The sequence below is a fragment of the Ambystoma mexicanum genome, chromosome 6p (genome assembly GCF_040938575.1).
Source record: "Ambystoma mexicanum isolate Mex_15411 chromosome 6p, UKY_AmexF1_1, whole genome shotgun sequence".
NCBI classification, from domain to species: Eukaryota; Metazoa; Chordata; class Amphibia; order Caudata; family Ambystomatidae; genus Ambystoma; species Ambystoma mexicanum.
Window position 1 is genome coordinate 481180250 of NC_090935.1, and position 15060 is coordinate 481195309.

A 15060-nucleotide genomic window follows, 5' to 3' on the forward strand; every position below is an offset into this window, starting at 1 on the left:
CGCTCTGAGCAGGCAGAGCGTGATCTCTCACGAGTGGGAGTTGGCACAGGAGATTCTCCTGGAGATCTTCGCCCTTTGGGGGACCCCTCAGGTGGATCTTTGCCTCCAGTGTCAACCGGAAGTGCGGGAGGTTCTGCTTGGGGGAATTTCCTCCAAACGGAGCCTTAGAAGACGCATGTGTGGTGGAGTGGTCATTCCCACTGCTGTACGCATTTCCTGCGGCGCTGTCCATATATAAGCGCTCGTCTGAAGTGTTCCTATTTTAAAATTCCTTTAATTTCTCAGTTTCTGAAAGTACTCACTAATGTGTCCCCGTCATCCCGCAAGTAATGCGGACGTTACAGAGGTTTGTTTCCCGGATGATCCTCATTGCTCCGGCGTGGGCCCGGAGGACGTGGTACCCGGACCTTCTCGACTTGTCCATCTGCCCTCCACGTCGTCTTCCCTACCGAGACGATCTGCTCTCACGGGAGGGAGGGAGGGGGGGGGGGCCAGGTTCTCCATCCAGAGGTCGGGTCCCTCAACCTTCACGCTTGGTTTCTGAAAGGTTGAGGTATAAGGATTGGGAACTCCCTGAAGACGTGATGGAGGTGTTGCTTTCAGCCAGAAGGCCCGCAACAAAGTCCCTGTACCATTGCCATTGGAGAAAGGTCTGCGACTGGTGCAGGGTTAAGAATGTGGATCCTTTTGTGTGTGAAATTCCCATGGTTCTGTCTTTTTTTGCTTTCTTTGGCCCACAGGGACCTTCAAGTGGGTACCATTAAAGGTTACCTGGCGGCGCTGTCCATATATAAGCGCTCGTCTGATGTGTTCCTATTTTAAAATTCCTTTAATTTCTCAGTTTCTGAAAGTACTCACTAAGGTGTTCCCTCCGTCACCTTTCCAGGTACCCGCTTGGGATTTGAACCTTGTTATCAAGTTTCTGATGGGTGCTCCATTTGAGCTTTTGCATTCATGCCCTTTGAGACTGTTAACTCTTAAAACTGTGTTTTTGATTGCGGTCACTTCCGCTCGCAGAGTGAGTTACAGGCACTTTCAGTTAAGCCACGCTTCACTGTGTTTCAGGACAGGGTTGTCCTTGGAGTTTGTCCTTCTTTTCTTCCGAAGGTGGTGTTGGAATTTCATTTAGGCCAGAAGGTTGTTCTTCCGGCATTTTATCCTCCTCCACATCCTGGTAAGGAAGAAGAGAGGCTCCATAGGCTTGATCCTAGGAGAGCGTTAAGCTTTTATATTTCACGCATGTCCCGGGTCAGAGTGGACGATCAACTCTTTATTGGTTACGCTGGAAAGCGTTTGGGACAAGCTGTGACGAAACAGACTGTCTCGCTGGATTATTTTGGCTGAGTGTTACCACTTGGCGGGTAAGGACCCACCGGTCGGCTTACGTGCCCATTCTACCATGGCTGCCTCTACTGCCCTGCATAGGGGTGTTTCTATTCGTAACATCTGTGAAGCAGCCACCTGGGCTTCGGTACATAATTTTGTACGTTACTATTCCCTCGATTCCATCCGGGGGCAGGATCTGGCTTTTGGCAAGGCGGTCCTTTACTCTGCAATTTGATTGGGCATGCTAAATTTCTGTTTTCGAAATTCTTTTCTCACTTCCTTGCATTGGTACTGCTTTGGGAGTCTGTCATAGATATGGAATACGTCAGAGGACCCAAACCCTCGAAGAGCAAGTTACTCTCTTACCTGGTAACGTTCTTTCAATGGGATGGTCCGACTTATTCCATATCGCTACCTTCCCCGCTACAGAATTTCTTATGCGATTGCAGCTTACGTTTCCGCAAGGCTTTGTGTGTCACTGGCAGAAAACTGGTGGCACACGTTCTGGGGAAAAAAACTACAACTGAGGCTACGGGCATCGTGCGTCCTACTTATAACATCCAGTGACGTCGGCTGTCGGAGGTCCTCAAGGGCGGCGTATTGACGCAGACGCCGAAGAGTTTCCGAAGCAGCACAGCTGTGGTGATTACTGTCATAGATATGGAATACATCGTCAGACCATCCCATCGAAAGAACGTTACAGGTAAGAGAGTAACTTGTTCTTCTGTTGATTGTATCTGCTTAGATTCACATGCGCCCTCCCTGCCTCCCCGCTCTGGGTGGAAGGAACATAAACTTCTTATTACTTTCTCTCTTCTGTGCTCACTCACTATAGCCTTGGGCTCCCTCAAGGCAGAAGAAATGCAATCAGAGGGACCTCGGCGCGTGAGGGATTTTGGGTACTACACACGTCACGCTAGGGATAGTGTTAGACACGCCTATGCCGACGTCCCCTTACGGTCCCCGAAAGACCAGATGCAAAGCTCCGCGGTTACCACTAGATTTCAGACCATATGCACAGCATGTGAATCTAAGCAGATATAATCATCAGAAATGCTTTTACGGTAAGTAATGCATGTCATTCGTTTTATTATTTTATGCCTTTTTACTCCTTCAAATTCTCTGGATGCCAAGTTGCTTCTCCTTCAAAGTAGTTTAAATATCACATAACCAGATAGTTTGAAGTACTGTAGTATATTTTTGTGTGATATTGATTGCCTCCTTTTTAGTTTTTCTAATTGACTGTGTAATAAATTAATAAGTGTTTTACCAAGAAACCTTGACTGTGAGTGTCTATCTGAATACTTGTGATTGTATACCTCTGTGTAACACCCTTACAAGCTCAAATTCCCTCTTGAGATAAGCCTAGCTGCTCAGCTCGCTACCAAAAACTGTGTGGTACAGACTTATACCAAAGGTTGGTTTTGCTTACACCTGTAGTCCTTGTTGGGTGTATTGGTCCCAGAGGGTACTGCATTTAAACTTTGCCTAACACTCACAACGGCTAGGGGACAGAATGGAAGGAAATGTGTGTTGCTTACACTTGAGGAGATAGGGAAGCTTAGATAATACTAATCCGCACACATGGTCAAAGTAGAAATGAAATGGGGGAAAATCTGTTTTGGGAGAAAAGAAATGCAAAAGGGGCAAATACATTTGCAAATGGAAATTCGTTTACACTGGGTTTACAATGACAGGCAGCTCAGTGAAGGGGTTTTGCTTATAATAGGAAAATCGGTTTTCAAGGACAGAGGCACATAACGGATAGACATGTAGGCAAAAGTAATTTCTCTCAATGGGACTACGGTTTGGGATTTTAATAGGACGGATGCAAATAGGAATGTGTGGGGTTATTCACACAATACACAGGTAAATTTGGTTTTCAGTTACAAAGAGACTAATTCTTTTAAGGCAGTACTTTACTGACTAGAATAATTAAAGGAAGACACCAAGGACAAGGTGGTTAATTTGGAATTTCAGCCATCTTGGCTGTGAATTTCAAATAGGGGAATTATTTGATTTGCTTAAAATATGCTTGGGATTTAGACACTGGGCCTCATTACAAGATTACCCGTCCGAAAACTACGGTACCGGTAAGCTTGCCGGTACCATAGTTCCTGGACCAGCAAACTATGAGTTTTGCTTGCAGGTGCATTTCTGCCCACCAGGTATGACCTAGCGGGCAGAGCGGCACCCGCAAGCACAGCCTCCGGCTTACCCTTTCCCATTGAGCCCTGTGGGGCTCAAATGGGTAAGAATTTTTCCTGGCGCCCAGGGATGGCCAAATACCAGTTCCGGCAAGTCCATAATGACCTGGTAATTGCCCATTTATGGGCGCTGGAAAAAATAAACTACCGGCAGCAGCCGTGCCTGTATTACAGGCACGGCTACCACCAGCATCGTAATGAGGCCCACTGAGCGGTTTACCAAAGGGAATATTCGAACATACACAGGCTAAACACAGATTCTTATATGGGAAGATGACTGAATTACACTGGCAATTTGGGGTTTTCCATGGGGAATTATTGGGTGCAATGCTACAAAAAGGGAAGGGCTTGTGCAATTTAAGGCGGGGGTTATTTGGTACTTACAAAGTAAGCCTTGATTTGGGATTCTGGAAATCGAGCCGGATCTCAGGACACTCTAGACAGCTAGGCAAGGGGTCTGGTCTCTGCACTTTCAAAGATGGTATGGTTCAGCCGCCTCCTCTCCGTCCCCCTGGATTTTGTGTACTCTGTAATTACCTCTACCACTTGGATAGGACCGGTTACATTCCTCTCTCCTCCCCCTGGTGTTATTGGTTCAAGGGAGGAGAGAACTATCTGTCTGTTGGCATTCATTACCCTTCTTTGTTCTCTTCTCCACTTTTCGACAAAAAAGAAGTTGTCTTGTAACTTGATAATTCCACTAGCCCCTGACAGATGAATTGGATATGTGGTTTTAGTTAGTCATAGGGAAATTGGGTAAGCCAATGACTAACTCGGTACAATGTTGCATGGCCCAGTGGCACATTTGTGTCCTTTTCACAAAATGTATAACAGTTACAACTCTGCAAATGATGAAGCATGTTAATAATTTAATTCTCCATCTTTCCACCAATTGTCATATTTGTCCCATTTTTAGAGCAGCCAGAAACTGTTCTAACTGGCCATTTCAGTGTCCAAGATCATAGAAAAATGCACTTTCTTACTTTAAAACAGCCTGGAAATTACATAAAAACATAGCCGAAAACTAAATTATTTCTCATTCTAATTACTGTGAAAAATGCCTAAAAAGGAAATCAGCCCGTTAATGTCAATTGGGAGGATCTGTCCTCTGTGGGAGGTGCGCTTCATCCCCCACAGTCGGTGACCAGAGATTTTTAGGACCCCCCTTTCAAGTTTTCAGTTTGCTCTTGGTAATGGGTGCGGGAAGGAGCTCACACCACCTAGTGAATCTTTAGCCACACTTGCTTTCTTTGAAATCCTCGAGCCCCCTGCCTTCAAGTCTGGCAGAGCAGGTAATTATGACTCCCTCATTAAAATACATTTGACTGTGGGATGGTTCACTGGTAGGTGCGACTTCCAGTGGAAATGGGGCTTTTACTTGTGAAGTTTTCTCCCTTGGTCCAAACTGTTTGTTCCTGTATTATGAGCATCTTTAAAGGTGATTGAAGTCTCTTGGGTGGAAACATAATGTACATTGCGTAGTCCATTCCCCCCCCCTCCCAACAGTATATTTCCCTGACATTTCAATGCGAGCATTGCTATCTTTTCACTGTAGCCTTTTAAGTCATTTTTCTTTTTCACGCGTTTGCAAGCCGTTTCTGCGTCTGTTTGCAATCCTGTTTTGTATGTCACAGGATTATTTAATTCTTTTGGGAGTGGGTTTGCATTTGCTGTTAGCCCATTGACAATGAGGGATAGGCCCCCTTCCACACGGTTCTCGGATTTGACATGAACAAAAAAAATAGCCAAGTCATTTTTCGTTTGCAGCGTTTCAAGTGCTGCTGTTCCTATGAAATGGAAAGCAAAAGCTGTCTGGTTGTAATGTTGAAATCCTTGCCCCTCATGTGAATTAAAAGTAAAACAATGCTGTTTTAGGATGCAGTGCCTAACTTTTTGTCAATCGGGTGAAACAAAAGCACGCAGGGCCGTTTTTGGATTGGTGTTCAACTGCTTGCCACTCATGTGACAGAGAAATCACAGCACTGCCGTTTTTGGTGCAGTGTTTTAATGCAGTTTTACAGGTAAAAGGGATTTCTGTCTAGGGCCTTTAAATGCACCCCACAATTCTGAGTGCATCCTTTGAACTGGAGGATCTTTAACCTGTGTAACAAGATGCCGGCTCTTGCATTTTAACTCTTAGCATCCTAGAGGTGTCCTGAGGTTGCCTGCACCACAGAAGTCTTTTCTTCATTTGGATGTTCAGCTGGAAGATGTCTTGAACAGATTCCCAAGCCCAGCGACTAGCCAGAACTAAATCCTATGTCCGACGGTGACGTCTGCAACCGTGACACCCCCTCCTCTGCCCCGAATCTCCGCCCGCTCCCCGGCCCCTTGCCTTCCTCGACCACACCAAGCGAAGATTCTGCCTGTCGCCAATGGATTCCGTAACCTCCACAGTGGTGTCAAGAGAAATGTACATTGGGGGCGGTGTAAATACCTACCAGTTGCGTCCCCATCCCCTGTCCTCAGTTATATGGGTGTATTTTTAAAGGCCTAATAATTGTATAGGGGTCTGGCATGGATTCACATGCTCATGAATATTCCCTGTCAGGCTGCGAATCGAGTTTTGTTTCTGAACTCTCCTATAAACCAATCACTGAGTTCTGAGTCGTACTGCCCTCTAACTAAGCCCCTCCTCTGGCAGCCATCTTCAGATTTTTACCGCACGTTCAAGTGTTGGGAGTCATCACGTTTTGCTTTTCGAGCATTTCTGCTTTTTTTCGTTTTTTGTAATAGAGTTCAATTTTTCGGGCAGTCGATCCTGTGTGCTCCATCGTTCATCCGTCCATTTGATGGCGACCAGTTTTTCGGTATCTCATCGCCCCTCAAGGGCAGAAATCGGGTGTTCTGGAAGCTTCCAAGAAGAAGTCTTCAGGCCTACACTGCGCCGGATCATGTCGGAGGAAAAGGATGGAGCTTCCCTCTTCAAGATGTGCACCAGCTGCGGTTTGCGGAATGTTGATTTGCATGACAAGCATTCCTAGTGCCTGTATTGTCTACACCCGGCGCATAAAGATTGAGATCTGCCATAGCTTCACCAAGCGCACGATGAAAAATCGACATGTCCGGTTGGCGGCGTGGCTCAAGACCTCTACCCCAGGTGATTCTCAGGGGCATGCCTCTTCCGGATCCAGCCAACCTGAGCGTGCGTCTTAAGTCCTTTGAGGGCACTCCATCCGTAGGGGACCAACACAAGGCCAAGCACTGCAAGTCTGCTTCTGTCGTTGCCGCTCATGAGGGTTCCTGATGGTCGGGGCGCGTTAGTAGTCTTTATCGGCCTAGATCTCCAGCCACCGTTTCAGCTCTTCATCCAAGAGGAAGTCGGCTACCCCAGGGAAGCTGCGGGAAACACCGGATCAGGCCAAATAGGGAGAGGTGTCCGAACAACCCGTGAAGGAGAAGGCCAAGCAGTACAGGGGGTCCGAGCTGCCTGTGAAGGAGAAGGTCCAGATGGCTGACCTGCCTGGCCATGCCAAATCATCCTCTATTGAGTTTCTGCCACAGCGGCAGCCAGGGTGTCTCTCCCAGCCAGGAGAGTCTTTGTTCAAGCCGATAAAAGATCCCGGAGAAGAGTATTGAATGTTAGTCAAGATTGTATGCTGTAACCTTTGGGTGCACTATAATAACCCTGACCTGGCAATAGGGACTTAACCATTGGTATAAGTCTAACCTACACAGGTTGGTAGTGTGGCTGAGCAGCCAGGCTTATCTCAAGAGTGGTCAATGTGAGCAATAATGTTGTGAGTTTCACAGTACAAGTTATTCAAATACTTGTACACTCGAGGTTTCTTGATTAAACAATTAATTTATTTCATTCAGTTGTATAAGACTTCTTCAGAAGGGGGGCAAAACATGTAACAATTATAATACACTTCAAAACACACTTAGTTTCTCTAAATCAGATGATGCCCATTGGGGATGGCGCACACATTCCCTACACCCCCAGGTGACTTAAATAGCTAGTACACTGTGGACATTGTTTTATCATTGGTACATTTAGAGCAATACTGAGTTTGGTGCAAAGGTTAGATATGGGAATAAAACAAAGGTTAACAAATAATTCATGAACGGTTAAGTACTTTTTGAAACCTTGCAATGTCAAGTAAATTGAACCCTTTCCTGGGGGAAAGTCACAGAACCAGAGGTAAGAAGAGTCTCTCGGGAAGCCAGGACAGCCAATGTTAGTTGAGCAAAGTCTAGGGGAGCTGAAGATCCTCTTTTGTATTTAAGTATAAGTATTGCACAATGTTTTTAGAAAAGTTTGAAGAAATAATATTCACTTGAAGGGCCACAAGCTGGGAGGCATGTGAGGGGCAAAGCTTTAGCAACTCTGCGAGGTAACCAAGACTGGTCTCAACTGAGAACAAGTAAGGCTACACAACAAGAGGCAAGTTAGAAGAAATGGTTCCCGCTGGCTTCTGTTCCTGTACAGCTCTGTAGATCCTGTTGTTCCTGAGCCTCAGTCGTGGGGACAAGGGGGACGACATGTGGGAGCTCTTGCTATGCAATCGGAAGGTCAGCGGCAGCAATGGGCAAACTTCAATTCAGAGGTTCTTCCGTGTTTCTGCTCCTTGAGCCTGACAACAAATCACACCACTGCAGTTCGCAAATACCACTTCAGACTTTCCTTGCTTCTGGGGTCCAGCACTCTGTTGAGGTGGCTTAGGCTTGGTCAGTCCTGCATCAGGGAAGTCCGAAGGATCTTTCTAGCACTCGGGTCCGACTTAAAAGCAACGCACACAATCTGGTGTGCCCCTCCCTGGCTCTTCGGTTTCAGCAGCAGTGGCAATGCAACCAGCTTCGAGAGGATGTCCAGACCGGCTTTCTGTGGAGCTGATTGGTCCCACCAACTCAAAGGGTGAAGTCGTCCTTGCAGGGCTTCTCTAGTCGAGGCGAATACGGAGGTTCAGTACAGCAGCAGGGCTTCACTGGACAAAGCAATGGTCCAGGAGTTGCAGCAGGCGTCTCTTCTTCGTTCTTCCTCGGATTCCTTCATCCAGTGGTCGACTCTGCCTTTCAAGCCAAAAAGCCTTGCCTTTTATGCAGGTTTCTCCCATTCATTCCAGTCTAGCTGCCAATCACACAGCAGGGTGGCTGTCCTTGCCGGACAGCTAGCCAGCCAATCACCTTTGGGTCCATTCCTGTAACCAAGGGGATTAAGCACAGGGTGTTTCGGGCACCTCCCTCACTTCCTGCCCCTGCCATACTTACTGGAGCCTAAGAAGGGCTTCACTCGTGAAACCCACCAAAGACTAAACAAAGGGACCAAACCTGGTTTGGTGCACAGAGTAAATCTCAAGAAGGACCTTCCTGACGAGAAATGGCGAGAAGAGAAGACCGGGGCCAGTTTGACGAAATGGGCACCCATGGGTGCCTTACCGTGGCTGCGAACGCAGCCCACGTTAAAAAGTCACAATGGTAGTCAAAAAGTAAACCACTGCCACCAGCCATTAATTGTAGGAAGGGTTACATAATTTTACATGAGAAACTAGACAAGTAACCCCTCCTGCACCCTATTGTAAGGTAGTGTGTGCTGGGTCTAGAAAGTAACACAATGCAAGTAAAGTCAATTTCTCTTCACTGTCTTGGAAACAGTAGTTTCACCAAGAGAAGGTATTTAAACCTTTTGGAAATCTGAGAGCCTTCCCTGTGCCACTGCACTGAAGGTGTGTCAGAATGTAAAGATGATGCCTATGGAGTGTGTCAGACTCCAAAGTCACTTGAGAAACAGTGTTGAAATTAATGAAAAATACATGAATGTGGAAAAAGGTATCACTCCCTCCTGGATAGAAATATTAAAAGTCCAGCAAAAAGAGCTGAGGGTTTCTAAGGTAAAAGGGAATTGGCACATTTCTGTGAATTTTCCCTAACATCACTGCATCTAGGCACTTAAATCTGCTCACTCTCCAGCACTTCCTTTGTCACTCCTAGCACTTACCCCCCCCTCCCGACCCACACTACTTAACTTTTCTCTCTGCACGTTCTGAATGCTCACAAGGCCTGGTAGGTCTGCTTCTCTCTCATTTTTGCATTTGTTCTTATTCCCATGTCCCCTCCCTGTTGCCCTGTGGGCGCTTTGAAACACAATTTTCTTGATGTATAAGCGCCTTAAAAATGGACAATAAAATAACAAAAGAAAATTGGCATTATTGGTGGTGGTTCTGTGTAAACCTGTCACTCTAGACCATTCTCACAGCCCTCACGATACTTGCCCTTCTCTTACTTACGAGGGTGGCCTCCCATAGTTCAACCCCACGGTTGATTTTGGAAATCCATCTCCAGTGTTCTACCTGTTTTCTTACAATTTACTTGGAGGTGTCCAACTGGTTATAAATTGCCATTTGTTATTTTCTTCACTTGCTTTACCATTCAATTAGTGTTGCTTCTTACATTGCTTACAGTTGCATAACTATTTTAAAGGTTACGTTTTGGAGTTTTGTAAGAAACACCCAACAGTGAATGTGTAGATGTGTACAGTAGTAGTTGTGTGACAATACTTAACTGAGATATTCATTGCGTAGTGTATTCAAATGCATTATAAATATATTTTTGTACGTCTTCTATATAACTTTTATTATTCTCCTCTTTGTGCATCTCATTGTAGCCTAGACCACTTTCGCACCCTCTGGATTCCAAGTCTTGCTGCTCTGCTACTTTCGAAAATCCATCCCAGCAGTGTTTAATAATTGGTTCAGTATATGATGCCTACTCGTTAACCTGTACTTTGAAGCGTTTGCTGATTTTATGTTGCCTTCTGTGCATGTCGCTAGTCTTCTGATATTTTTTGTGACCAAATATTTTGTTGGTTAATGGGATTCTCCTTTTCAGGCTTTATTTGCAACAGAGACCTTTGCAATGGGAATTAACATGCCAGCAAGAACTGTACTGTTCACTAGTGCCCGTAAATTTGATGGAAAAGATTTTCGCTGGGTGAGTAATACAGATTTGTAATAAGTAAAGCCATTGCAATTAAAAATAGTTTGTGTATAATGTTTTAATATCGATTGACCCATGTGGAGATGCAGAGTTTCAGCCAGCCCTGCTTCTTAAGTTATTTATCAAGGAAACACAATTGTGTGGTAACTGCTTTGAAGTTTTAGCCTAACATGACCACTATTATGTTCTTTGATTAAGCACCTTGAATTATTTAATGGGCTTTTTAAATCCCGGAATGCAGTCAAGAACTGCTGTAATAAACTGTACTTCAAGCGAGCAGCAACGTTGCACTTAGAAAAGATATTTTGCAGTCTAGATAATCCTGCTCTACACATGTTGCTGCTTTGTGTAGACCAACTGTTACATTGCCATTGTGTTTTTTATGAGCAGCCTTCAAAAATACGCTCTTATTGGGTGCCATGTTTAGATACATTTTCCATCATCTGATTGTCAGAGAGCCACTGGGGGGGATAACCTATGATTACTCTGTAAGGATGGAAAACTGCAGTAGCCATCAATCTTTTTTTCGAGAGAGAAAAGGGTAGGGGTACCAGTTCATATAGTAAACCAGAAATGTTGTGCACTATTAGGCCGTCCCCCAACAACGCTAAACTTAATGGAAGGGTTGTCTTGGTGTACATTTCAAGTTTCACATATTTAGTGTTTCTTAGAAGTTCAGAGCTCTTTAGCTGTAATCTTCATCCCTCTGCAAACTATGTACTGATGCATATAGAAAAAGCCTCTCTGCAGATTTTCACTGTCTAATAAGCAGTATCTTGAGAAACTGAAGTCCATCCAAATTACCCAAAAAGTCTGTACTTCCACCCTAAAAATCAGATCGAATGTTCCAAAGGTTGTGATCACCATTAGTACTGCGCATAAGACTGCCAGTAATATAGCATGGTTGATGAACAAAGTCAAAATGGCAAAAAAGCAACCTTCAGGAAAGGCCCAAGTACTACGTTAGGGTTGCAAACGTCCTTCAATTTCTAAGTGTTTCCTGAAGAAAAGACAATTTCAGCATCATCTATCCAGAAAAGCTAAAACAATCTGTATCCAATTCACTATCTGCATCTAAAGATTCTAACTTTTTTCTCTCTCAAGAGGTAGCACTTTGACCCTAAACCTGAGCGATGCAGTCAGCTTCCCCGGGCCTCCTTCCTGTTTTCCGGCCCTGCTCCCTCCTCCTGACACCTCCTCGCTCCCCCCACCCAGCCCTGATTGGCCAGTTTTCCCAGCATCTCAAACGGAGGTCTCGCCTCGCAATTTCGATCCTGGCTTGAGGTGGGGTTGTGCTCTTTTGAAGATATTTGCCAATTAATTGTACCTAGATTTGCTTTAAACTATTGCCATTGCGCTCAGAGTGCTGTAGCTAACTTCCGTGTGCCTCCTTCCTGATTCGAGGCCATGCACCCTCCTCCTGACCTGCCCACCACCCATGATTGGCCCATTGTAATTACACATTGCACTAGGGCTGCTGCCTGCCCATGCAGCTCCTTTAGTGAAGGACCCCGAGGCAAAGGACAGCTCATGCAGAAGCAGCTCCAGACCCTGTTTGCCTACAGTCGTCATCCTGCAGCTACTGACGAGGTAGATGCAGTTCGCGCAGGGTATGCAGCCATTCCTGCACCCCACCAAACTGACCAACCTGATTTTATCTTATTCTCCATTAGCATACAGTCTGATGCGTAAAGCCCACAGTGTTAGTATAGTAATCCTATCTCGCATCTAGCCTGATTGTGTTCGCCATATCTTGCATTTAGCCAGATTGCTTTGATTAAAACCATAAATTGTATGTGTTACTGCTTTTACTGTGGTTCCCCATCTTTAGGCCACTCTCCCTCTATCCAATTGTGTCCCAAATCTAGGTGTTGCTGCATTTACTGTTATACATTTTGCAGAGAATTTTCATTTTCTGTGCTAATTTCCTTTAAACTGAGATCCCCAGCACTTTTGCCGCACACTGTACTTTTTTTAAATTTTAATCTCCTGAGTGAGTTTATCTTTTTACCACTCACTCATTCCTTTTCTCAGACTGGAATTTTATTAGTCGTTTTGTGGAGGCTGGTAAACTTCATGTGTTTAATACAGGCATCTGCTGTTTACTTGGTGCTTGCTTTTTTAAAATTTGCTTTATGGGTAAATGTTAGCCAAAGTTTGTTTGCAGTACCCTCTGGGAACAATACAAACAACTCAACCCAACCTTTGGAATAAGCTTGTACTACACAGTTTTGGTAGTGTGTTGAGCAGCCAGGCTTATCTCAAGAGGGGTCAATGTGAGCTGTAGGGGAGTTACACTGAGATTCACAGTGACAAGTATTAAAATAAACTTACACACGTTTCTTGAATAAACAATTATTAATTTATCAGTCATTTTAGAATAAGCCTCCTTCAGAAGGGGGCAATATAAAAAGTAACACACAAACACACTTCAACACTATTCACTCTTAGTTTCTAAATCAGTAAAGACCCTTTTGGGATGGCCCATAAAGGCAACCTACACCCTCAGGTGACTTCAATAGCTAGGGTGGTGGAGACATTAATCTTACTGCTTGCATTTAGAATACTGTTAGAAGTTGGTAAAAGGAAAAAAGTTATTAGAACAAACAAGAGACCACAAATATTCTTAATCGGGCAAATACTTTTGGATCCCCTAAGCAGAGTCTTAAAGTATAGTAGGCGAAGCCAAAAGCAATGGGCAAAAGTCTTATAAAGGATGAAGCACTTCTGGTAGGTAAGTAGGAAAGTCTTTTCACAATGTTTTAGACGTCTTTGTAGAAAAGAATAATCAAATATAGGGCCACAATCCGTTAGACTTGTGAGTGGTAGATGATGCAAGCAACTCTACAGCAAGAGGTAAATTCTCTGACTTTTTATAGTACCTTTTGTATTGAAGAAAAAGTGCAGCAGATGGCTTCTGTTCCTGTGCAGCTCTCACTGTTCCTGGGCCTCAGTCGTGGGGACAAGAGGGAGGACTTTGGGGGACTCCTGCACTGGGACGGTCACCGCTCACAATCGGCAATCTTCAAATCGGTGGCTGTTCAGTGGTTCAGCTGCTCAAGTCTACCGCAAATAGCAACACTGCGGTTCATGGCTGTCGAGGTGGACTTTCCTTGCTTCTGGGGTCCCGTACTCTGTTGAGGTGGCTCAGGCTCGGTCAGTCCAGCTTCCTGGGAGTCCAGAGGATCTTCCTGGAGCTCTAGGCCAGCTTAAAAGCAACACACACAATCTGGTGTCCCTCTCCCTGGCTATACGGTTTCAGCAGCAACTCTGGAAATTCAACCAGCTCCGAGAAGTATGTCCAGTTGGCTTACTTTGGAGTTGATTGGTCCCACCAACTCAAGGGGAGAAGTCGTCCTTGCAGGGGCTTCTCCATCGATGCAAACTTAATGTTTCGGCACTGCAGCAGGGCTTCACCGGGCAAACCAACGGTCCAGGAGTTGCAACAGGCATCCTCTTCGAGCTCTTCTTCGGTTCCTTCGTCCAGTGGTCGACTCTGCTTTCCAAGCCAAAAAACTCGCCTTTTATACATTTCTATCCCTTTCATTCCAGCTTAGCTGTCAATCACCCAGCAGGGTGGCTGTTCTTACCAGTCAGTCAGCCGGCCAATCGCTACAGAGTGCATTTGGGTGTCCTAGGAGACTAAGCACAGGGAGTTCAGGGCATCTTTCACTTCCTGCCTACCCCAGACACCCTGGAGCCAGAGGTGGGCTTCGCTTGTGAATCCCGCCAAAGGCAAAGCGAGCAATGGGACCAAACCTGGTTTGGCACGCAGAGTAAATCTCAAAAGACCTTTCCACAAAGAAATGGCAAAAGAAGACTGGGGCCTTTTGACAAAAATTGCATCCTTGGGTGCTTTACTGCAGCTGTGAAGGCAGTATGACCCAAAGCTCAGTGATTCCTTTATAGGAGTAAGACAGTTTGGAAACGAAACTGAAGCAGTTTTTTTCTGTTACTGAGGATTTCCACCCTGACTGGGAATATTCATGAGGATGTGAATCCATGCCAGACCCCGTGCTGGAGAAAGAACAAATATCGGTAGTTGGATTCTCTTCGATTACTCGGTCCTGAACTCTGGTGAGGGGACTTTTAGTAAAAAATTCCTGCATCCGTAGGTCCACACGGATGCCTGCAAAGTTTAAGCCGGAGTCAATCTTAGGAAGACTATGCACTTGGTAATTATTATTATTATTTTACATTTATAAAGCGCTCACACAGCCCGCAGGCATCGAGGCGCTGTTACAGGAATTGTTTATTTTTCTTAGTTGCGTAAATGTGTTTTTTTTTTCTTGTCTTAGTTACGTATTTATAACGCGCTTAAACACTCAGAGGTTTCTAAGCGCGGACCCGGGGATCGAACCTGTTGTTGCTCCGTGTCGTCTTGCTTCCAAGACGCGCACGCTGCCGCTGTGCTATCCTCCCAGGTACCCTGGGTATTGGTGTTCTGCAGCCCAGGAAAGACTCGGGATGTCGGGGTATGGCCCAAAACAAAGGTCTTGAGGATAGTTGGGCCCACCGTCCATGGCGGTTCTTCCCAGTTGATTTAAAAACAGGGTCGGCAGGGCTTCACCAATGCTTCTTCAATCTTGGA

General features: G+C 45.3%; 1 protein-coding gene across 2 annotated transcripts in view; it reads left to right on the top strand.

Annotated features, from left to right (window-relative positions):
• Nucleotides 1-15060, top strand: part of MTREX (Mtr4 exosome RNA helicase) — a 1095475-nt gene that overhangs the window by 428926 nt on the left and 651489 nt on the right. For both annotated transcript variants that reach the window (XM_069627280.1, XM_069627281.1), the window contains exon 14: nt 10362-10463. In XM_069627280.1, coding sequence (XP_069483381.1) covers nt 10362-10463 — 102 coding nt within the window. The remainder of the gene's footprint in view (nt 1-10361; nt 10464-15060) is intronic.